This window comes from Syngnathoides biaculeatus, chromosome 16 (assembly GCF_019802595.1).
Source record: "Syngnathoides biaculeatus isolate LvHL_M chromosome 16, ASM1980259v1, whole genome shotgun sequence".
NCBI classification, from domain to species: domain Eukaryota; kingdom Metazoa; phylum Chordata; class Actinopteri; order Syngnathiformes; family Syngnathidae; genus Syngnathoides; species Syngnathoides biaculeatus.
Genome location: NC_084655.1, coordinates 19,966,780 through 19,991,042, shown reverse-complemented (window position 1 = coordinate 19,991,042; position 24,263 = coordinate 19,966,780). Strand labels below are relative to the sequence as shown.

The window sequence follows — 24,263 nt, the reverse complement described above, 5'->3', positions numbered from 1 at the left end:
AAAAAACGCACGGTTGACAACTGACGAGGCTCCGCTGGGAGTGGGCCGTGTCGTTGCCCGTGGCAACCACGCAGCCTTTTTCGGTAGATTGAAAGGGTGTTTAAGGACAGCTAAACGCATGATTTGCAGTTGCAATTTACCACCCAGATAACAAGAGGCAGTCCATTAACAGCTTAAAGGCCATGTTATGATACTGTATCAGAAACTGTCACACCCGTTTCTGCTACGCTTATGTAAGGAAAGTTCTCGCGGTACTCGTGTGTTCTTTTGGGGATGCTTGCGTGAGAAGTCTCGTATCAGTACTTCTGTGTTTGTATCTAATGCTTGTGTGCAAATGTGTAGAGTAATTCTATGAGATACGGGTTCTCCAATTTATGCCTTATTCAAGATACGAGTGTCACCCAGACGCTTTTTTTGCTTTGACTTGCGAGCTAAAACTAGGATTCAAGCGCTGTATGGTCCACTATGCTCAATTCAAGTCACCATTAGCACTGCTTTAAAAATAATTACCGTAATTCCCGGCCTACAGAGTGCAGGCTTATAACCAGGTGCGCTAATGCTAGCACCGTGTTAAAGCTAGCGTCGCATCACCGCATAAACCGCAGGGTTGAAAGCGTGTGAAAAAAGTCGCAGCTTGTAGGCTGGAAATTACGGTATGCTAAAAAAACTGGGGCGAAAAAAAAAAAAAAAAAACAATGGGCATTTTTGGGGTTGGCTCCATCCAAAAAAATAGAAAAACGAAAAATGTAATGAAGAAAACATCAGAAAATAATAATATCCTCCCCAATGATCTTCTTCTTCTTTTCCTTTCGGCTTGTCCCGTTAGGGGTTGCCACAGCGTGTCATCTCAGATGAATGCATATTTGTTACAATAATATGAAATGCTTGTTCGATTACTGAAAAACATCCCCGAAAAATGCTGTTTTTGTGGACCCTAGAATGGATTACTGGTCTTTCCATTCATTTCAATGTGGAAGGATGATTTGAGAGATGGCTGTTGTGACTGAGGAGCATGGTCCCGGAACAAACTAAACTCGTGTCTGAAGGCACCCCCGTATCAATATCTATAGTAATTGTTTGTATGTAATGCATATGTCAAGAATACTACAAGTACAGTACAACAACAGACTCCTAACACCAGTGCCAAGCAACTATGTTGAAGCCAATTGGGGAGTTTCATTTAGCCAAACAGTGTTTTGCTGGCATCTTTTGCCATCTACAGACAATTACAAACCTTTTAAAGCTTGTTTTCAATTATGTGCAGATTTTGTATTTGTGTGGTGGCATCGCAAAAAAAAAAAGCAAGGAATATGAATAATACACGGTACTAGCTAATAATTTATAGTAATAATACTGCACAGTCCAGTGTTGGTTTATTGCATGTTTTTATTGTCCAGGTACCTTTTTTCAGTGTGTTTTTTTACCCCGCCCCCTCTTTTGAAGTTATGAATGTGCTGATTGGGTTGCTGATCGATGACACTTCATGTTGCACATATTTACATATAGACAACAATAATAGTAATAATAATAATGATAGTAATAAAGGCACTCTGATGGTAACTTTATACATTTGAATGACATTTTAGGGGTTTGAAAATAAAACAGCTTATCTCAGAAAACTACAACATGGACGAAAAAAAAATCACACCCATAAATTAAATCATGTTTTGAAAAATACGACAAATATATTAGCTTTATACTGCATCTAAACCTGGCGGCATCACACAAGTAATAAGACTTCAAGGTCCTCTTTTTGTTGGTAATCCTTCAGCAATGAACTCGGAAGAATGCATGACATCCTATTGTGGCCTTTTTAAAATATTTTCTTAGGCGTGCTTTCAAACGTCTCCCACCCCCACTCCCCAACTTTCTTGCTTCTTGTGAGCTTCGAGACACATTCTCACCTCCCACGCTACAAACAGTGAACGAGTTGTTTATTATAGGCGCTGGCACGATAGCACAAATACTATGACTGCGAAGGGGTGTTTCATTAAGGCAGATGCATGACATGATCTGACCTTCACAAATCATATTGATGCTATATGCTACATCGTCTCTCATAAAGGTGAAAGAGCTTTGGTTGTTGCCATGGCAACCCACCAACTCCTATTTTAGTGGTTATTGGTGGACCAGCGAGGAGATCTTTCATGTTCCAGTAGTGTTGGCATTAGTGTGCTTGTACAAACACTAAAATCAATTCAGGTTGGTCACATCTGTGATCAGCGTGTACATTCATTAGCTTAGCATCTTGTCATGTAAAAAAAAAAAAAAAACGAACAAACAAAAAAGCTATTTATGTTTGCCTCTGTCAAGTCCATGAGCCTCCTCACCTATCGGGGGCGCCAAAGAGCAAACTGTAAGTGCTTCCTTATTTTGATCAATGATTTAAATGCAGAAGGGTTGCGACATACAAGCAACCATTTGTCATAATCTGACCTTCAAAATCTTATTGAGGCGACAGTGGCAACTCGTCATAAAGATATACGCATTTCAGTGATTGCCATGGCAACCCCATAACTCCTGCTAACATGGTTTAACGGGCACCTCACATTCTGCTTGTACAAAACAAATTCATTTCTTTACTTTATCATATAGATTTGTGCTCGGGATGAAGCTTCACACGTAGTTCTAAGCGGCATAAATACGAACAATCATGACTGAGTCTGCTTTAATTGAAGGTGTGTTGTGAATGCGCCGCAATCTTTCCAGGCACCGAAATGAGAGGCACTGGCTTTGCTGCTGGAAGATTTGCCCTCTTTCCAAAATGCTCTGATGTGATATGTAACGTAAAGATGAACTCCATACAGCCCAATTGTAGAGCACATTGTTAATAATAATAATTATAATTTGAAAGCAACTTGCATAGATGTTCAAATCTACAATTACACTTTCTTTGATAGCTCACTCTCAGTGTTAGTCAGAATCCATTTTACTAACACTTGTGTGAAATGAACAGAATCAATGGGCCAATAAGTACAATAACAATAATCATAATAATGATGATTTTATACCTTCACTGCGGGCTACCAATTTTGGGGGAATATCCTATTCCAATAAGACCCCCAAAATGCGTCGTTACAACTGAGGCGGCCAAAATGGTGCCAGACTAAAATGTCACAAAACAATAAATTAATCGCAAGTGGCATTTAAAAATAAAAAGGCGGAAATACAATCTTTTAAAAAAAAAAATGTTGGGGGGGGGGGGTTCTATGCGGTACCAAATTTTAAATAGTTAAATAGATATCAAATGTTATTTGTTACCACAAACTGTACACACCTGGTATCATCGGTACATATAAAAAGAATCACAATAAATGTGGTTACTTCAGAAAGGACGAGTGATTTGAAGAGCGTGTTAAAAAAAAAAAAAAAAAAAAATCTCCCGCCCTTTTCCAAAAGCAAACTTTACAGAACTACATCCTTTCAGCACTTTCTGTTTTCACTTTCCCCACACACTTTCCGTTCACCTTTTTCCCCACGGGCCACGCGTCTTTGACCTCCTCTACTCTCCGGACGCGCGCCTCAGTCGATCTTTTCCACTTTCCCGATAATCTTCTCCTCGAAGATCGGCAGCGTGGCGTCGTCTTCGCGCACTTCCTCGAAGACCACCCCGCAGTCGAACTCGTTGCTCACCTTCTTGAAATAATACCTGCGCAGAAGAAGGAGGCATTTTAATAGGATCTTGCGTCTTATTCCAGGTACAGTATCTTGCAAATCTGAATTATTTATAGTGTTTATTTAAGCTTTGTTAATTGCCTAATAATAATGCCACAATAATATTAGCAAAACTAAAGAACAGACCAATTGCACATCAGCGTGTTCTTATACTGCAATCTATGAGTTGAGTATGACCTGTAGTTTCCTTTCTTGGTCAGGAGCTCTTTAAACTGGCCGAGCGTCACCAGTCGGCCCTTGACGGATGTCCTGTACGGTATGGGCTCCCCGCAGAAGTAGTATGCCACTGTTATGCTGTCGCACGCAAGCTTTTTAGTTGTTTTGTGCCTGCCGATACACATGAAAAATGATTTAGGTATAGCTGGGGAAACGACCCAATGTGACGAAAATACAAAAAACAAAACAAAAACAAAAATAGATGGGAGCATTCTAGGTGTTTAGCTCTATGGTGGAAAAAAAAACAAAGGACAAGGTGAGAGACGCTTGTAGCTGAGCGCCATCTACTGATGGGCAGGTGAAGTACAACCTTGTTCATACATGGACACATTACGAATTATTGGATGACAGATCATTTTGGCACATTTAATATTTGTAGTTGTGTTTTTTTGTTTAATAGGGGAGGGTAATACCCATTCAATTTTTACATTTTCTCTGATTTCTAAGGCAGAATTTTTTTTAGATTTTAAGTGCAGTGTAATCTGAATTCACATTTTGTAATGTTTTAATACATTCAATGTATTTGTACTAAAGAAATTTTACAAAATATGAAGCAAGCACATTTCAACTGATTTCAACTTGATCCTTTTTATAATTACTTTTGAATCATCTTAGTTGTATGTAATACAAGAGGGAAATTAAAGTATAGTCTATATGTAGTCAAAAAGGTTTTATATATTTAATTAGGACAATATAAATTAGGTAAATTTCTTTTTTTTTTAAGATAATGTTACAAAAAATTACTTTAGGTTTCTTGACATTTTTTAAAAGATAAACAACATAAGTCAGGGAAATTAAAGTTTTGCTTTTTTATGTGCTATAAAAATAAATGTAAAACCCTTAAAATACACAAAAATATTTGTGGGTATTCGATTTCATTTGATTGACATAATTATAATAGGCAAGATTATTTTCCTCAAGCTCCACCTTCTCCAACAGTGACAAAAGAGCAGTGATGAGAAATGGTGGGATGAGGATGGGGGTGTGGACGTTGGGGAACAAATGCAGGTGGGACCGCTTGTTCAGTAAATTGGGGAAGTGAGCGGACGTACTCGGGCTCGGAGAGCTCGCAGTCCGACACGGCGGGCACCACGGTGAGCGGCGGGAACAGTGCTGGCCTGAGCGCAGTGCGACCCCGCTGGATCACCTCCATCACATACCTGGAGGAGCCAACAAGCGCCATCTTTGTTAGACACCCCCTCATCTGTCCATCACTCAAAGGGCTCTGTTGGAGAGTCAGCGGGTAACGATGAACCCCCCGTTTATCACAAGGGATATATTCCAGACCCACTCAAAAAAGAAAAATCTGCAGGGAATATTAAAAAAAAAACCAAAAAAAAAAACCCAAAGTGGTCCCTTTGTGAAATTTTATGGTTGAAAAATATAGTACATACTGACACATACCTGGCTTGTGATTTCCTATAATTTCAAGTTTACTTCAGTGGACATTATTAATTTCTTTCCAGACTGGATGTCACAAAGTTCGCTGCCGCCATCTAGTGAGGTGTGGCTGAAGCTGACTGCTCAGTCAAATTTTTGCTCCCCAAAAATAAAATAAATAAATCAACAAAGAGAAGGCCACAACCTTCCCCCCTCCCCCAAAAAAATAACCCTTTCCCCCCAAAATTTTAACACGTTTGGGCTTGGTAAAACGTTTACCATCTGGACATCTGCTCACCGCTGTTTGGGCTGCATCGTTCCAGACTTGATCATCCTTTCTTCTGCCAGCCGCCGGCGAACCTCCTCCAGCTGGATGAGGGGGCTGGGGGCCGGGTTAGGGGGCATGGTGGGATCCTGGATGAAAGGATGCGACGGTTGCACGTTGTCCCAAGAGCAGCTGGGAAGACCAGCACCGTTATTGGATCCCGCAGTACCACTAAAATACAAGATAAAGACGTGTGAGTCCTTGAATGCATCTTTTTCTTGTTTTTGCAAAGGAGAAAAACACCACGCTCAACACTGAACGCTAAGTACCGGCGTGGCCTGAGTTTAATATTGAAAATATAGTGACAAACACCTGTCCGTTTTCTACAGCGCTTGTCCTCATTAGGAATGCGAGTGAACTGGCGGCGCATGACAAACCAGTGAGAAGTGGGGTACACACAGGATTGGTGTAATTGTGACATTGCTTGTTAATGACATCATTTAATTTTGAGTTTTGGGAACACCTAAAATGTTCCCAAGATGATATCAAATCATTCTGTTTTGTGAATTTCACACTTCTAACATGGGGAAATCCTCCCAGGAAATAATGTTATGACTGACCTGTACGGGCTCCTCTTATGCCGGATCATCTCTTTTTGTCCTTCCATGAGCCACAGGAGGATCTTCTGCTTCTTCTCCATGTCTTCCACCGGGGCTGCTGCTTCCTCCCCGCGTTTGAAAGCTCGTCTGAACTGCGTGCCAACTTTGCCCCTGTGCAACAGCGCCAAGTTTTGTGAGGAGTAGCGAAAAAGACACCACGTGCACAGCGCAATGAACATACCCATAGTTTGCATATTCCATGTTTGTGGATCCCACGGCCCAAGGTGACTCCGCTTGGTGTGTGTGATGCTTGTAGTGGTGACCCGAATCGCCCTTGACAATATGCCTGGAAGGATGTTTACCCTGAGCCCCCCAGGGCGACGACACCCCTGTTGACCCTCTGAAAACGTCTGGCGAGCGGGACTTGGGGGAGTGGCGCCCCGTTCCCGGCGACTGGCAGCCCGGAGTTTTCATGACGCGCTGGACGTGCTCGTCGAGGATGCTCTCCGGGTTCTCCTCATGGGCGTCCTTCAGGAAGGGGCTGCAGTAGTCGGCGTAGTTCTTTGGGTGAACGCATCCGGAGAAGCCTTCGTCGTCCCCTTCCTCTTCCTTTGGTCAGAAACGTACACTTAAAATGGGCAACGCCAACACTCATTCCACACATCTGGTACATTTTTACATTTGATATACTCCTCACTCTGTTGTTAGTTGTACATACAACATTAGTCCACTTTGCCTCGTTGCTATTTGCACTACATAATTTTGCCTTACTTAGTATCATTTTTAAATTATTTTGCCTTATTTAATATCGTTTTTATGTTCTTAATTTAAGGTGGAGGTGGGACTGCATCAGGGATCCGCGCTGAGCCCCTTCCTGTTTGCAGTAGTCAGCATTTCATGGCTGCATTTCATCATCTCTCTCGACATCACGATTCAAGTAACAAACTGGTCGTGGTCACAAGTTGGGGTTCCATGATACATGTAATTCTTTTACAAGGCTTGAATTTTTTTTTTAAAAGTCCTAATTTCGCGGCCTTGACAACAACATTTGATATGGAGGCACAAATGCAAGAAAAAGGAGACTGTGGAGTAAAATATTGCAGTATCCTGAGTTAAATCTACAGTATCTATAGTAAAATAGTGTTGACACATGGTTCATGTCTGTCATTTCAAGGAGACAAACTGAATTTGAGAGAAACCTAAGCACTACGCCTAAATGGAAATTCTTTAGAATCCACCATATCAAAAAAGGTGTCCAGAGTAAACTAACATCCACACGTTTTCATCCATCCATCCATTATTGGAGCCGCTTATCCTCACAAAAATCACAGAAGTGCTGGAGCCTTCTGCCTAGCTTCGGGCAGAAGGCAGGGTACACCCTTAACTGGTTGCGAGCCAATCACAGTGCACCTCAGGGCAATTTTGGAGTCTCCAATTAATGCATGTTTTTGGGATGTGGGAGGAAACCACAGAGTGCCCGGAGAAAACCCACGCAGGCAAGGGAAGAACATCCAAACTCTACACAGGAGACTCCGGGATTTGAACCCCGGTCCTCAGAACTGTGAGGCTAAGGCTTTACAGCTGCGTCAACGTGCCTCCCGTTTTGGAATTTCTGGGGGGAAAAAAAATTTACGCTGCAAAAAAGTAGTGACTGTAGTAAGACACTGCAACAACAAAAAGTAAGCTTTTTAATCATTTTCTGTGATTTTGAGGAAACGCATTGCATTTGGGGAGGAGATTCAGGGCAAAGAGGAGACTATGCGAGCGTAATACGGCAGCTTGCAGGGCTACGGCACCAGTTAGCCTGTGTGTTCATCTGCATCTTTTTTTCCCATTCAGGCCCAAACCAAACCAAACACTTGGCTCTGCGTACTAAGGCTCATTTCACTGGCACGGAGCACTTCATCGGCGTTCAAGTGACATCAAACAGCCGTCACGCTGTTCCCCGCTTACAAGCGCAGGAGCGCCATCTGATTGGTGCACAAAGCCAGATCGCCGACAGGCCGAAGACAGATTTTGCCAAGTGATTCATGTCACGCCATTTTTTTTTTAAAGCCTACTCCTAATAACTGGCCTCATTAATTTCACTGAAGTCTTCTTTGAAACTCATAGACACACAGTGACTGCTGCTTCTTGTGCAGCACGGCCAAACTGGAATGAAATGTAATTGATTTTACAGGCTTGTCTTAAGAGATGTCCGCTAAATTACTATTGAAGGCACAATACTTCCGATTCTGCGAATGGCGTTCACGTGCTGAGCTGATGGCACCAAACAGAGCACTTCCAGGTTTTGCGGATGATTCAGTGTACAGGAATGGAACACACTTACCAGGCGCAACCTCCTGAGTCGCTCCTCGGTCTCCCTTTCTCTCAGGACGCCCTCCAGACGAAGGATCAGGTCGGCAGCGAAGCGCTCCGGTGCCACATGGATGTCTTTTGGAACCCTGTAAGTGCGCTGGTGGTAGTGTTGTGTGTGCGTGTGGGGGGGAGAGCGAGGGGAAATATCATAACCTCAGTACATTTTTAGTTCATAACCTTCTGCAGAATTGTGCAAAAGACGAGATGTTTCCTATTAATTTTTAATCTTGCAGTGAACCGGACAGTCTTTCAAATTATACTGTTCTCCCTTTGAATGAAATACTAACAAGAAATGTGTACAAATTTGACCTCATCTGACATTTCCAGTCAAAGATATCAAAATGCATTGCGGAATCACCCAAATAATTCAACATATTCCTCGTGTATACAGGTACCTTTTAAAAACTGTGCTTTGTCATTGCGTGTAAGGGAAGATGCATCAAAAATACCAACCGGTAAAAGACTCACTGAGGAAACTCAGGGCAGCAAGTAAACAGCACTGCAGCAAAGTAAATAATCTTGAGTATAATTCTGCAGTACGAACCGTCTTGTTTAGCAATAGTGCAATAATCTCCAAACTTCTAGGAGGTTTAAAAAGCAAACTCTACTTACAATGGACAAACTAAGGGTGACTAAACATTCCTCATATCAGTCAATTCATGGTGACTTCATCAGGAGGACACACGAGGGAGAATTAGCGCTGTAAAACGCAGTCAATTCACACCGCCCCCCCATTGGTCGGCTTAATTAGGGCTAGCGAGTGGCAGCCTCAGCTGCACGGGGGAGGCATCCGGCTGTCACGGGGGAGCCTTCTCGTCTGCTCGGGCCGCGGCTTCCGAAAAGCAAGGAGCTGCGTTTAGACAGCCTTCTCTTCCACCACTATTCTTACACTCCCTCATAGGCCTCCCAGCACACACACATGATAAATATGCACCATCTCCAGGGGTGCACATGGCGAGATACAAATACGGCAGAGACAGACAGTTGAAAGAAACCGAGAGGGAAATGAGATGGAGGAAGGAGGCGGGGGTAACCCATGAATAACTCACGGGGATAAGAGGCAGCGGCACGAGCCCGTTTGCTCGAGCACTCTCGTGCATCTCCCGCCGATGAGGCTTGTGGTATCTGTAGGCCGGGATGCCATCTCTGAAACAAACAACAACAATATTTCCAGAAATATTCCTGTAAATAACGGAAAGTTGTTCAACTATAGAAAAAAAAAAAACAACGTTACAGGGCAAACAGAAAACACGTACACGCTGCTGTCAGTGAGGGAAAGCGTGTCGGCCTCGCTGGACATACTCTGCTGCTCACTGTCATTAGCGCTGGTGGCTGGAGCCAATGCGTGCCCAGCATTGGCATAGTAGCGGTCGGTGGGCTCCCGACCAGGTGGATGTCTGGAATGAAGGCACAAATCAACAACAAAGGTGTACCTCAAGATTCTGTCTCGGGGATCATGTTCATTGCACAGTGCAAATAATCTAGTCTGTCATCGAGCCCCTGTTTGTTCTTTTTTAGATGGAGCTCCCAATGTAAAACATTTTCTGTAAATTTTCCATCTTTAGATAGCTCATAAAGCAACAAATGTTTTTCCCTGCATATTGTCGATGATTGGATAACTGCTTCAACATCAACATTATTGTAGATTTGATAAGGAAAAGGTGGGGAACCACTGCTGTAAAAAATATGCAATCACACAGTATTATACTGTAAAATATAGCATCAATTCCATACCAAACTGTCATACAATCTGCTATTATTACCGTTCCAGATAAGGAAAGATCTCAAAACTTAATAAAATTGAATTATAAGCTCATTAAAAGAGTTTTTAAATCAGCACTGATAAATGTCCATTTTTCATGTAGTTGATAAAAGGACTGAAATTTTGGAACAAAATAACCATGGGGTGATCCCAGGGTTCACTACCAAGACCACTACCATTTCTTCCTTTTTACCAGTAAAACAGATCCCAAATTCATAAGTAAACAATTTAACACCTGTCGGACCTCTCCACTTACTGAATAGCTTTGAATTCAAAAACTAAAAGCTTAAAGATTGATTTTAGGCAGGGTATTAAAAGGTTTTTGGATTTCAAGATATGTTTGTAGGCATCTTCCTGCTCCCATGATGAATACACACACCAAATTTTTACCAAGCCAAGTGTTACACATTGAACATCTCGAGACACATTAATTTAAAATCACTCACATTCTCTGTGCTTGACATTGCCGAGAATACTTCTGACAACGCTTCCCGCACATGAATTATAGATGTTCGGCATCGTCTTTTCTATTCACATTGGAAGTCCCTAAAGCATTCGACCGGGCTCCCTCCGTGTTTAGAATGCACATGCTCCCAGAGAAAAAAAAAAAGAGGCTCAGTGAGAAACCTTTGCAACCGGCTAATTCCATCAGCTTCTACAGTCCTTAATAATGGAAATGTATGCAACATGCAGAGGATAGAGCACGAAATAAGGGGACGGTAGGGAATTACGAGAGAAGAAAGGCGAGATTAATTTTAAGGCGTAAAGGTCAATGGAGAAAGGCAAGAGGAGTCTTTTGTACAAAGCCCAAGATGATTGATTCTTGAACAAGTGATCGCACTTTATACCGGAGTCTCTATTAATATTGACGCATCACAGAAGTGCTGATCCACATGGCTGAAACAACTGCGATATGCAGACAGTTGTTTCCTCTAGCACACGTTCCCGAGATTTCAAACGTTATCAGTATTGATTACCAGCACTTGCCTTTGGTTGTGTTGTTGATGCAAGTCTGCGGCTGGAATGTGTCTCAGTGCGCTCAGTTTGCTAGCTTTTAACTTTGCTATGAGAACTTCTTACTGCAAACACTATCTCAAACATTTATTTCAGACTAAGAATCTGGCAGTCACAGTACACTTTTAAAGGGGAGGGGCACACCGTCTGGTCATCGGAAAGTTTGTGTAACCTTGACCCTTACAGTTCGGTAAGATATCATGCTACATTGAACACATCACCCGTACGCAGACTCAAACAATGGAAAGCAACGCACTCTTGTACGTACGTCTCACCATCCATCTATTTTTCTGTACTGCTCGTCCTCACTAGAGTGGCAGATGTGTTGGCGGTTACTTCAGCTAACTACATAAGGAGACTTATTCAAGACAGAGGGCAGCAAGAACAGGACTGCTTGTTGGAGCAAAGTTGAGACTGTGGTGTGGAGTATTGTAGAATTCAGAGTTTAGAAACCGCCTTCACGGTAAATTGAAGTTAGCATGTCTGTTTTTTTGGTTTGTTTTTTTTTTTTTAGATAAATTGCACTCGAGATGAGAGGATTAACGCAGGAAAGTGAAGTGAAAGTGAAGGCTATGGTGCGTTGTATGCATAAACCAATCCTTATGCAGCATACAGGGTAAAACAATGTCATTTCTGTCATTTCAAAGAGACAAAACATATTCAACATGAGCCTGAGGGCAGGGGGAAAAAAATAGAGTGATGAGGCAAAGTAGAGACCGTGAAGTCAGGTGTTGCAACAGGTAGTCCCAAGGCGAATTCTAGGTTTAGTTACTGAGTATTTGTGCTTATTTTGTCTTCTCAAGGAGACAAATTGTATTTGCAGGAAGCAAAAAAAAAGACTGCAGCAGTAATGCCAAGAATGTAGGGACTAATATTCCAGAGCTCAGACAAAATGTTGTAGGTAAAAAAAAAAAAGGAGAGCATGCCTCTCGCCGTGTGTCGTAGTCTCATGTTACAATGCAACAGAATGGTATGAACCTGCACCGCGGTACCCTGATGAAAGCTTTTGTGAACAATATTGATATCATAGACAAGGCGGAGCAAGAAAACAAAACAAGCCGAGGAGATGGGCCAGGGATTGGCACCTTAAATGACAGTGGGGGCGAAAATTTTTCATCAGCGCTACCAGGGGGCCACTTATGACAGTGCACATCCCAACCAGATGTATGACAAAAATGACGTTTCAAATATGGTCAAACTCTGTGACTAACAATCATTTTTCATTGAACCAATGTATGTCATGTCACAATATCTTAATATAGTTCATACTCAACGTATAAAATATCCACTTTTAACAATAAATGGTTTAAAGCAATCAAAAAAAAAAACTTTTCCAATGCAAATGCTCATAAAAGAGGGCGCAATATCGCTGAAACACAAACCAGAAATAAGTGCTAGAGGTCAGTGTGCATTTGTCAAAAAAAAAAATCAACTCAAAATTTTTATGTCATACTATGTTTGATATACTTGCACGTCATTTGAAATTCAGATCACATTAACTTCAGTTACCAGCATACATTGTGCCATTCAGTTATGAGGTCTTGCCTTAATAGTGACATTAATCATTATTGAGTTTATGTTGCCTGTAGTTTGCTAACTGTGTGTCTTAATCAACGGTCTGACTACATTTGTTTGCCTAAAGCCCTTACCAAGAATTGTGTGCGATAAAGTAACCGCCTGGTCAGTTTTAACGTTGTGTCTCATAAATAAGATGCTGTGCTTTTCCTGGGAATTGGATAACCTATTCTAATTAAGCCAAAAAGCCGTTTTCCCTGAAATAAAAGAGCCTTGGTTTGTTTCGTAAAACTCGTCAGCACCACAAATCAATCACGGCTGACATATCTAAGCAAAATATAGCCTAATATATTATATAGCTTTACCTTTAATTTAACATATAAAGTGGTTCCCATTTTTTGTTACTCCCGATGGGGAAGACTCGGTGGCAGTGATGTCTGCCACCTAATGGTGAATGGTTCCATTGAAGACTAAACTGATTAGGTATAGCAGAGAAAATATTTATCATCATCATCCAAAAAAAAAAATCTCTTTAAATCAATCAAAAGGGCATGCTGAGCACGGGCAGCAGCTGCCCATCCCTGATACAGGCAAGACACCATATTTAAGAGCATTTCGGCAGAAGCAGACTTAAGCTAAAGTGGCAGCACAAGAAGCTGCCTCTCTGACTTACAACAAGTGAAAGCTCCCCTGCAGCTTTCTCATCAGCCCAACATAAGTACTTGGAATTCTTCATGCACCATCTGCCTCTTATCACCCACTACACACATTTCATCTCACGTTTTGGGCAGCTCTGGAGGTGGCAGGGGAGTTTATTTACAATTCAGCAGTTAGCGGAGGAAAGCTTGGGGGGGGGGTGCAAGGAGTTACCTGTACTCTTCTTGGAATCTTCCAGCGGTACGTTGCGAAGGTGTCTCCGCGAGTAGCCTCTGGGTAAGCCTGCTGCTGGGTGCCAGGTCACAATTCGGCTGCTCTTCCGGCTCCTTGTCGCACCGCCACTCCTCGTGCTCGCTTAATGTCGGCAAATACCCCACCAGATTCTTTGCATTACCGGAAACTGGGCTTTGATTAGGGTACGGCTTGGGACTCTCGCCACCTGCCTGCACGTGTTCCAAATATATATCTGATTTAAGGAATAAAGGGTAGGTGTTTTCCTCCATTGCGGTCTGGATCTCAGTCTGAGCCTGGTCGAACATAGCCGGATCAATGTGGAGCTTCATCACACAGTCTTTGATGAAAGACTTGGTCGCCGGTTTGATCTGCCTGGAAACAATACCGTTGTTGTCCAGGATGTACTTCTTATAGATGGCTTTCGCCAATTTTAGCCGCTTCTCGTTGTTGCCCTTGCCGGCTTCCAGTTTGCGGAAGCCGCTGCACGCGAACCAGAAGTCCAGTAGGTCGGCGCACACTTCCTGCTTGAGGAACGTCCTGAACAGACAGATGCCATCCTGGTCATCCAGCAGCGAGTGAAGGGACTCCGCCCATCTCAGGTACGGCGGGGTCGGAGAGGCGCTGCCCTCTGGCTCATAGCCCAGGTCCAGGTCCGACCGCCTGGGCGTGGCCACAGACGCCTCACATTTGAGGATTTTGGGTGACGGGTAGCCGGTGTTGTGACTCTCAGTGAGCACCAGCTCACCCTCTTCGCCGGGGACCGGAGGTCTGGGGGCATCCTCATTGAAGCTGCCACCCCCGTCGACCGGGAAGCCCCCTTGGTTGCTCACACTCATGGTCCCGGCATCCAAGTAGCACGTCCCCGTCAAGCCCGAACAACACGCTTACTAGATCCAGATGCCTACTTATACCACAGCAAAGGAATTCCTGCAAGGGGGGGTAAAAAACACCATAAGACCCACTGGCCATTTGCATGCATCCCGTTATTTTATTACAATTCTGCACCATCAGCTTTTTCATAAAGGACTCTCGTGGCCAGTTTTCAGCTGAAGACTGAAATTAAAGCAAATTCAGCATGAAGACAGAGGAATGCATCAGGTGCTGAATATTTAAATTCACAAAAAGTGACAGAAAGAAAGAGCAAGGTATGTATACCATATTCACGTTGGGTTACACCGACCCCGACGTACAACATTCTGCTCAGCAACAGGATGATCATGAGTTAATCAGGTCCTTTTTTTAACCAGCAAAAGTTTGGCACTTAAGTGTATCATGATGAAAGAATCACTTGGGGTTTAGAGCCTTAATTAAAATGTCTTCTATTAGCTCACATGTAATGAAAATCTCTCTTAATTCATTGTTGCGTCATACGCCATTTGTGTTTCACTTGTCTTTACCGCGGGGTCAGCTGCGGCGTTGCGTTTGTCAGGATTTTAAAGGTCGTTCAAGGACAAATATGTGTCATGCCAAGACACCATCGAGCACATCCCCAATCAGTGTCGGGTGCGGTTTTGAATTGCACCGACAAGAGTCTCTAGTCAAGTGTGACGTGTTTGTGATGTTGGCTTTTGACACGCTCCTGCCACAGTAAATATTTCACAAGAAATATCGAACGAGATCACAGGCTGCTTCAGGGCACACCCACTCTCTGTCTTGTCTGATGCGGACATACCAAAAAAGACAGCCTGTCGGAAAGTACAAACGACTACGACAAACAGAAGTGCGTATGTTGGCTAAGTTGGACTTTAATAGAGTTGGGTGGAAGCATTTGTGATTTTCATTTCACAATCAGAATCATATTTAACAGCCAAGTATGTGACAACACAAGGAATTTGGTGCCGCCCTGGAATGCCATTCATGTTGAGTACTAAGAACAAACAAACTAACGAGAATGAAGAATAAACATTCAACTAATTGTAGGATCGAAAAAGGCTATTCTGAGACCCATTGTTTGGAAATTTACATCAAAATGACTGCTCGAAGTGTATTAAGCATAACTAACATTGATTGTTTGATGATGCATTTGTGCAATTCGTTTTGGGTGCTGATAATAAATTAACACTGACTGTTTTGAAGTATTAATGATGTTCAATTGTGCGATAACATTATTCTAAGAGGCATTCGCACCATTTGTCTGCGTTTCACTATCTAAATGACTGTTCGTTGGTAGATTTGTGGCACGAAATTGACAGTTATAAGGTGAATTTGTTCTGGTCGAAGTTCTAATCTTGCACGTGCCCTTGCGTGGAGTTTGCACGTTCCCCCGGCTTTCTCCGGGTATTCCAGCATCCTCCAACATTTAAAATGTTATAGCTTAATTGAAGAATTTTTCATGGGCATAAATGGTTGTTTGCTGCATGTTCCTGACCAGTGGCTGGCGACCAGTCCATGGTGTACCTGATCCTTGCCAAAATTCAGTTGGGATAGGTCCCGACTTTACCAAAACCCTACTGAGAATGGATAGGCTTCCAATGACATCACCATCACCCTTAGACCAATCGGATAAATTAACAATAGAAAAAAACTTCACGCTTCACCTATCACCTGTGTTCTTTGACCTCTATGACACACAAGATGGTGTAATTGGGAAGCTATCCATTGAAACGGATTTGTATTGTTAGTCCAGGCTTTTTAAATTTACAACCTGACTTGTACTTTTATATTTGGAAATGCCTATTCACAAGGTTTTGGACTGTTCGTTTGAGTGTTATGGCGCAATTGACTGTTCCATGGGGCACTAGATAACTGTTCGATTGGCGCATGGATATCTAAAGCGGTTGTTCGTCAGTCGCACTTTTCCGCCTGGCGCATTGATATTTAGATTCCCTGACGATCACAGGTGTGCTTTTCGGGGGCGGGGAAGGTCCTGGAAGGTACGTAAAGCAAAAACCACAAAACGCCCACTTAATATTTGTTCTTCCATGTTGATGGTCGGTCAGCTTTGAAGTGAGTGCTCTTCGTCACAGTTACGTCAAAAAAAAAAATGAACGGGAGGGCGCCTCAAAGTAACTCCAGTGAACGCACGTAAATACTCACGGGGAGGCAGCAGGCCTCCGGAGGCGCACCGACAACAGCTCAACTTTGTGCCACTGTTCACCCGCTGACATGTCCGAGCCGCCTCCGCCGGCCGCGCGCGCACACAAAGTAGTCCGCGTTTGAGACGAGACCACCGCCGACACTTCCGCTTGCGTCGCGGGGCTTCACGCCGGACGATTCCACGCACATTTCTGGTCGGATTTTTACAACGAGCAGCAAAGCCACGGCAGCGCACGCGTTTAATCTCTTATCTCCCTCCCCTCGCCCCTCTACACTGACTACCGCAATCTCTCCTCCGCTGTCAGTGCGAGCCCCCCCAGACAAAAAAGTGACAAATACTTCACCTTCTCGGCCCCGCGGAACGCAGCAGGCGTCTGGACCCGATCCAGTATCCGTCTCGGACGGTGTCATAGTTGCGGATGGCTAGAGTTTTTACGCGTAACAAAGAGGAGAGTCGGCGGCTGTCAGCCTCTCCATGGCTGTCTCTCTTCTCTTCTAATGTGTCTGCTGCAAGATGGTGCGTGGCGCCCCTATCGGTCGATGCGCGCACTGACGCTGCCCACAACCTCACTTGCATTGTACAGTACAATATCATATTGAACATGTTTTATGGCTATTAAGCTGTCTTTCGATCTCTTTCAACTCCCAGTTGTTGCCTTCTTCGCGGACTGTCTGAAATCTCAGTTGCCTGTCTTCTACTCCTATCCATTTAGCTATATTTTTGTTTTCATCAATTGCATCTATTAATAATCATTGCAATCTATCATCAATCTATCTACCTGTTACCTGTCTATCATCTATGGAAACCCATAATGATCTATCTACATACATCTATACACACATATATATGCCTATAAACATACTCCGCCCCTCCCCTTCGGAAATTCATATTGTAAACAATAGCTAGTGTCAGAAGATGATTACATTGCAAGTCCGTTCATGTACGGTATTTGCATTTCCTCATCATAATTAAGTTCACATCAATAGAACACTCACTTTGCACTCCTTTCAACCCCGCACACTTCCTGTGTTGTGCCACGCAAAGCCCACTAGGCACTTTTAATTATGTCATCACTTGACTTGAAAATACAAGAGAGAGGCGGAATGAGGCAAATATTGCCAAAGAGGCCGTTTCAGATCCGTTCTCATACCTGGCAGCTACTGAGCACACACACGGTTCGACTGCGGCCGGGATAAATGCTGGAAGACCATCACACGCGGACAAATTGATGGGGTTTAAGGATCAAAACACACGAGAGCAACAGAAAGAGCAGAAATTCGTTCCACGCGGCGTCTCGTCGAATTGCCACAGTTGCCCGCTTAAATGTTTTATCGCCAACGACATGAAAGTTTAGAAAGGGAAAACTTGTTTTTAGGCCATCCATCCTGTGGATGATCAATTATCAATGAATCACGGGTTGGACTACAGCACTTGTGAACTGTATGGGGAAGGCCCATTTTCTGTTACCAGTGTGCAAAGCCAAGGTCCTTGCTTGGATGAGTTCAGTGTAGAAAGACCCCATAACACAGGCCCTTATATATATGTATAATATTCAGGACATCACACACATTGCGACATATGGCCAAAGAAATAGAATGCAAAAATTCATCACCGTATTCGGTGTATGTGTAACCCGATTAACTGCAAGAACGTGAAGCGCAGAAATGTTGTTTACCTCGTGGTTGAACGCCTCCCCACTCCATCCTCCTGCCGTACGACCAATTACTGATGATTCCATAGCAAAATTAGGGCACGTTTCAGGTTGATTTAAAATCTGCCTCGCTTCCATAAAAGAGAAAGATCCAGTGAAGGTGTAAAGGCGGCAGAGGTGGTCTTTTCTATCCATTTGTACCTGAAAGAGAAGAAAATCTTTGTTTCAATGGGCCCTGAAACTTTTACATTAGTGCAGGCTTCTCAAACACAATTTACCTTGGGACCACCGGAGGCAGAATCTGGCTAAACCTCGGCTACAGATGCCCATGCATCCCTAACCCTAACCCTAAATCCACTTCCCTTTTCCCTTATACTATCCCTATCTCAAACCCTTTCCCTAACCCTAAGAATTGACAATTACATTTCCTTAAACTGACTAACATCGTGACATTTGACAGACGACGTCCAACAGGACACAACTGACGACTTTGACTAACTTGGAGTGAGGCGCACCTGAAGAAGGCTTACTTTAGCTGAAACGTTGCGCAGCAAGACTCCCTCTCTAACTATGTTCCTAATTAGCAGTATCTAAATCTGGAGCTTGTTCGGAAGTCATTGTCATCAAAACGGCAGAAGATGGGCATGCAAATTTTATAAATTGGACACATCTAAATTTTAATTTGGTTTAAATTAGGGAGGTGAACAAATTAATGGGTTAATACTAAATTTGGAAGGATGGGAAGAGGAAGTTAGTTTGGGTGAAAAATCTTTGGTTCGGAGGGCCCATGCACCTCCCTTCTCCATTCGTGGAGAGGGGTTCACCTCAACGCACCCAACCCTAACCAAATAAATAACTAAAATCTACGACATGAATAGCCTGGGAAAAGAGCTTTCCTGTAAATGCACGAATTAAAAGCTATCTAACATAACGTAGTCCGAAATATAAATTCATTGTATTCCAACTTGGCGTACTCGAGGAGTTAACGATCCATGAATTGGTCAAGTTAATGTATATAATTTTTCATAACTGGGCTACACAATACAAAGAAAATATTTCAAATGGTCTTTTTACTCCAACACAGGTAACATTTTTCTCGGGATCTGTTTTTGTTCAATTCTGATGGCGTAATAAATGTTTCCATGAACTTTTCAATTCAAAGAAGAGTTTTCATTTCATCTTGCCTTATCATCCCCACTGTAATGTTCATCGGAAAACCGCTGGCAGGGTTTTACTAATCTATTCTACGACCATTCAGGTTTCGTTTTCCCAATTAAAGACGATTAAATGTGCGCGTTACGGGTTTCCCAATCCCGCATAAATCCTCTGTAATATTTGAGACACTCTGTTGACCCTGCGATTGCAGTGATGAACGCTTTCAGTCGGTCGAAAGACCACCACTGGAAATTGTCTGGTGAAAACTGAGTTTCATGCCAAAATGAGTAAATCTCAAGTGGTAAAAAGCAACCAAACTCGTGTTTTTGTTTCTGAAAATGCAGACGTGTGGCTGTTTTGAAATCTTTCCGATATTTAGATAGTTTCACATTCTTTGCTCCAGACAACTTTGTGTTTTTCTCCCTTTGGGGCGTCTCATAAGCCTTTGTTCCACACGTCAGTGCGGATTTGAACGCCTGTTTTTAGGCCTCGGATGAAATAGGCTTATCTCCGCTGTGGATGAACAAAAGCCCATTAAGATGTTTGGAAGAACGCTTCTGTTCTGAAAGCGCACAAAGATGTCTCCCTTAAAGCACTCAAAAGAGCACCAAAACACGACTGCAATGTTTTCAAAGACTAAAACCTGCAACTTGAAATGAACCCTTCGATAGAGACATCCGAAACCATTTTTTTTCAGTACAGTTTTAATGAAAGTGTGCTTTGAATATTAAAAAGAGCTATTTCATATTTGTTTTGCCATCTGGAAAGCCTGTCAGGAAATATATGCCAGAGTCCTGCTGATGTTCTTTGTCTTGGCTGAATATATCACGACCAACAAACCCTCGAGTGGATTAAACGCAGGGGATCGAGCAAATTTCGGACTTATTAAAGTGGATATTCCGACTGATGGAACCAAAGATCCGCACGGATGAAATGATCAAATGAGCTCCGCGACATATTAGCAAGATGTGGGATATGAAGAAAGTGGATCATCGGGCGTCAAGATTGAAGACGGTGATGAAATCAAGTGGTTTTTGGTCTCCAGCAGCGGGATGCACATTTATCGGTCACATCAAATGATGTGCTCAGCTTTTGATGCCCGTCCAGACACAGCAGCACCAGCGTGGCACCAACACTAAAGACAGACAATGGACCGATGACGAGCCGCGCCAACCAAACCAGACGTCCTACCTGCCGCTTTCGCTTCCTGCGGGCTCCCCGGTTCTCCGCCACCGGACTACAGCTCCTTCGTGGTCCGCAGCGAAGATCGCCGCCATATTTAATCACGAGCGAGTCCATCTGTCGAGGGTTCTTCCCTTTCGAGTCCTCTCTTTCTATGTTCCAGCCCCTCTCTCTGTTGCTGAAGAGGGGGGGGGGTGCTCTCATTTCCCATCCGACATCAAAACGCCTTATCGACAGGCTGGAGGGCCGCCCAGCAGGGGGGCATCTTGAACATGCTGCACTGGCCGTTGTCCTGTTCCGTGCTGCACATCCACTGACGCGTGGCGTCCTCAATGACTGTGCTAGCCCATAATTGATAATAGACCCCTTGGTTTCTTTGTAATTGTCCCTGGGCCTGAACGCATCTTCTCGTGTCTGGCATGTCTCCGATTGAGGACACATCTCTAGGGTTGACCATAACACCTCATTTCTTTATATAACAACTTCTGCAACCAGACAAAGGAGTTCATCACAAGTTCAATGAAAAACAAAGATCAGGGTTTGGGGGAATATTTAAAGAGAAGTGCGGGTGATGATATCGGCTTTTGTTGTTTTAATCATCAGCTGCTTATCCTTCAGTTGGATTTCACGCTGGCAAGTCTGTTTGTGGTCAGGGTCACATCAAGCCGAACCTTATCACAATGACCGGTTGGGTTTTCTGCCACTTGTAATAAGCTTGGCTTTGGAGTGTTTCTCTTCTCCACGGAAAGACTGAAAATAAATGGCACAATATTGCAAAGTCACCACTGGTTCTTGATAGCAGTATTGCGCATTTTCATTGGACAGAGTTATCCACCTTAATTTCTTCCAGTGTGTCCATCCCAAAATGAATGCTGATTAAACCAAATTCAGCCATGTCAGCTCCCAGGAAGGCTAATGACTTCAAGCAATACGTCTCAAATTACATTTCCAGTGATGAACGTACACAGTAATTCTTATAAGTTTTCTAGTTTTTAAATAAAGCAACATTCAAGTCACGTTAGATGTATTCATTCTACGTATGGGGCTCAAATTCATTGAACTCGTCTTACCTGGCAAAGACTGTATGTCTTCGTCCGAGGATTCAAAACGATAATTGCTGAATCTTTGCTTCGATCTCAAGACGTTGTTAGATGTTGGGAATTTCCTTTTGTAGGATTGTGTTTTCGACAGGCGACAAAAATCAGGATCTACGACATGGTCATTGTCTTTGTGACAGATGTCGTTTTGGAGAGACGTCACTGTGGTGTTTATTGTCTCTTCCTTGGCACGAGATCTACATCTTCTCACCTTGGTCTGAGGGTAGCTTAGTTCCGTCCCACCCCTTCCTGTGTGGAGTTTGCATGTTCGCCTTGTGCCTGTGTGGAGTTTCTCCGAGGACTCCGGTTTCCTTCCACATCCCAAAAACATGCAACCTTAATTGGACCCTCTAAATTGCCCCTAGGTGTGATTGTGAGTCCGGCTTTTTGTCTCGATGAGCCCTGTGATTGGCTGGCAACCGTCTCGATGGGCCCTGCGATTGGATGGCAACCAGTTCAGGGTGTACCCCGCCTCCTGCCCGTTGACAGCTCTGATAGGCTCCAGCACTTCCTGCGACCCTTGTGAGGATAAGCGGCTAAAGAAATGGATGGATGGATGGATGGATGGAAATGTCGGTTACCCTAGTATGAGCTGTTATGTTATAAAGTACTGTAGTTGTTCCTACAGATAGCAACAATCCAGTGATGTCGATTCACCTCATTATAAATACAATATATATGAAAAATATAACAAAATGTATAAATATAATAAAATAAATCTATAATACAAATAATAATAAATAATATTATATAAATATAAATAAAAAACTAAGAATAGCAACAATCACAACTTGTAACCACGTCAGTGCATCATCACTGACATCCATCCAAGGTTTTAAAGAGTGTTTGTTTCTTTGCCGCTTGGTGCAGGAGCGTTTATTGCAAGGGTATTATGTACAGTTTCATTTTAAAATGTTCTTCTAGAAAGTGTAATGAAGTGGTCATTGAGACTATCGATAATAAGATTATATAACTTGTATGTGCCTCCTTAGAAGACTTAGAGATAATGCAAATTTTGCATTATTATCATGGTCGAGGAATGAGAGGACGTGTTTTCCCACAGATCGCCTTTGACTTTAATACAGGCCAAGGTGAGTCATCCACATCAGAATTTTTTTTTTTTTTTTTTTTTTTTGCTTCCAGCTACTATAAAACCATCCTACTGAAAAAAATAGTCTTGCCGTATTCATTTGTTTTGAACACAGCTTCTATCTGAACTTTCTCACCCCCTTTCGCCTCTGCAAAAAAAAAAAAAAAAAAAAAAAGCCTGAGGCGAGGATATAGCTTTGATGTTCTTTTTTTTATTATTTGTGAAGAAACACAACGAGAGGACACAGTCAGGGCCCATGCATATTGCAAGATTCAGGAAGAAAAGGGAGGGCGGGGGGGGGACTCACGCAGCCAGCCATGTGCTTTTCCGCGTTATTCATTATGCAAGCTCAATGTCGGCCTTTTCTGGTGCAGATTAGCATCACATTACATTTTGTTGACCTTTTCCTGCCACCGGCAGTTGAGTGCAGCTTTTTGTAATACAATAAAAAAAAAAAGGTCTGTGTTTTATGCAAGCTGGTTAACTTGTTGAAAATATCAGCAAAGTAATAACGTGTGCAAAAGGCAAACAAGGGGTAAACAAATGTCAGCTGCAATTTTGGATCAGTGCAGTTTTTTGCATTAGGGAAATCTCAAGCCATTGTTTCTTTTTATGATTTAGGCATAGCAAAACTCATCTGGAATTACTTTATTTTATTAGATCAGTGGTTCTTAAAATATTTTATACCAGGTACTACTTAAAAAATACTTATTTCTCCTAGTAACACTGCCTTGACGAACATTAAGACACAATGCCGTAGTAGGCTTAACTGTTTTACAAAAATGAAATGAGGCAAATGATTTGTTTTTAAAAAGTACATTTAATATTATTGCAAGCCACTGTGACATTATGCAGTTTTAACACTAACACTGCCCTCAAATGCTGGAAAATAAACTTGGCTGTAATTCAAATGTGCTGCACTGCACATAAATTCAATACAAAAAAAAGAAATACTTGCGAAGATGAAATACAAATGCACTCAAACAGTAAATGCAACTAAAGTATCCATCGGCAGCGTGCTCATGTACCAATACTGTACTACTTCTTCAATGAATGAAGATCTGAAGAATTTGATTCAAAATTAATAATTTAGACAGAGTTTGTATATAAAACGTCCACATGGTGTCCTCTGCGCAGGCGCGGTGGCCAAGTGGTAAGGCGTCGGTCTCGTAAACCGAAGATCGCGGGTTCGAACCCCGTCCGTGCCTTTTGGGCAAACGTGCGCTCATCTGTCGTCTGTTTATTAATTAGGGCAAATAATTTGTACAATGCGTCCTCTTGGGTTTTCAGACCGTGTCTTTGTGACGTCAAACCGTGAACTTATGTTTTCCCAGAAGTGAACGCTCCATAGGCCGTTTTTAATTATATTTTAAAAA

General features: G+C 42.8%; 1 protein-coding gene and 1 non-coding gene across 4 annotated transcripts; one reads left to right on the top strand and one right to left on the bottom strand.

The window, feature by feature from the left end:
* Positions 1-1,363: 1,363 nt before the first annotated feature.
* axin1 (axin 1) lies at positions 1,364-17,265 on the bottom strand. Of its 3 annotated transcripts, none has more exons than XM_061846822.1 (11): positions 17,056-17,265; positions 13,655-14,602; positions 9,750-9,890; positions 9,543-9,639; positions 8,465-8,590; positions 6,377-6,744; positions 6,157-6,306; positions 5,570-5,767; positions 4,944-5,051; positions 3,853-4,002; positions 1,364-3,649 (listed from the first exon to the last, which is right to left on the bottom strand). In XM_061846822.1, exons 2-11 carry the CDS (start codon positions 14,509-14,511, stop codon positions 3,523-3,525), a joined length of 2,322 nt encoding a protein of 773 aa, XP_061702806.1. In that variant the 5' UTR covers positions 14,512-14,602; positions 17,056-17,265; the 3' UTR covers positions 1,364-3,522. The 3 variants fall into 3 exon arrangements, with proteins under 3 accessions (XP_061702806.1, XP_061702807.1, XP_061702808.1); XM_061846823.1 differs by lacking the exon at positions 17,056-17,265 and adding an exon at positions 16,712-17,025; XM_061846824.1 differs by lacking the exon at positions 4,944-5,051.
* A 6,758-nt stretch (positions 17,266-24,023) lies between these two features.
* Positions 24,024-24,095, top strand: trnat-cgu (transfer RNA threonine (anticodon CGU)). Its single transcript has one exon. It is a non-coding gene; the product is annotated as a tRNA-Thr (tRNA).
* The last annotated feature ends 168 nt before the right edge of the window (positions 24,096-24,263 follow it).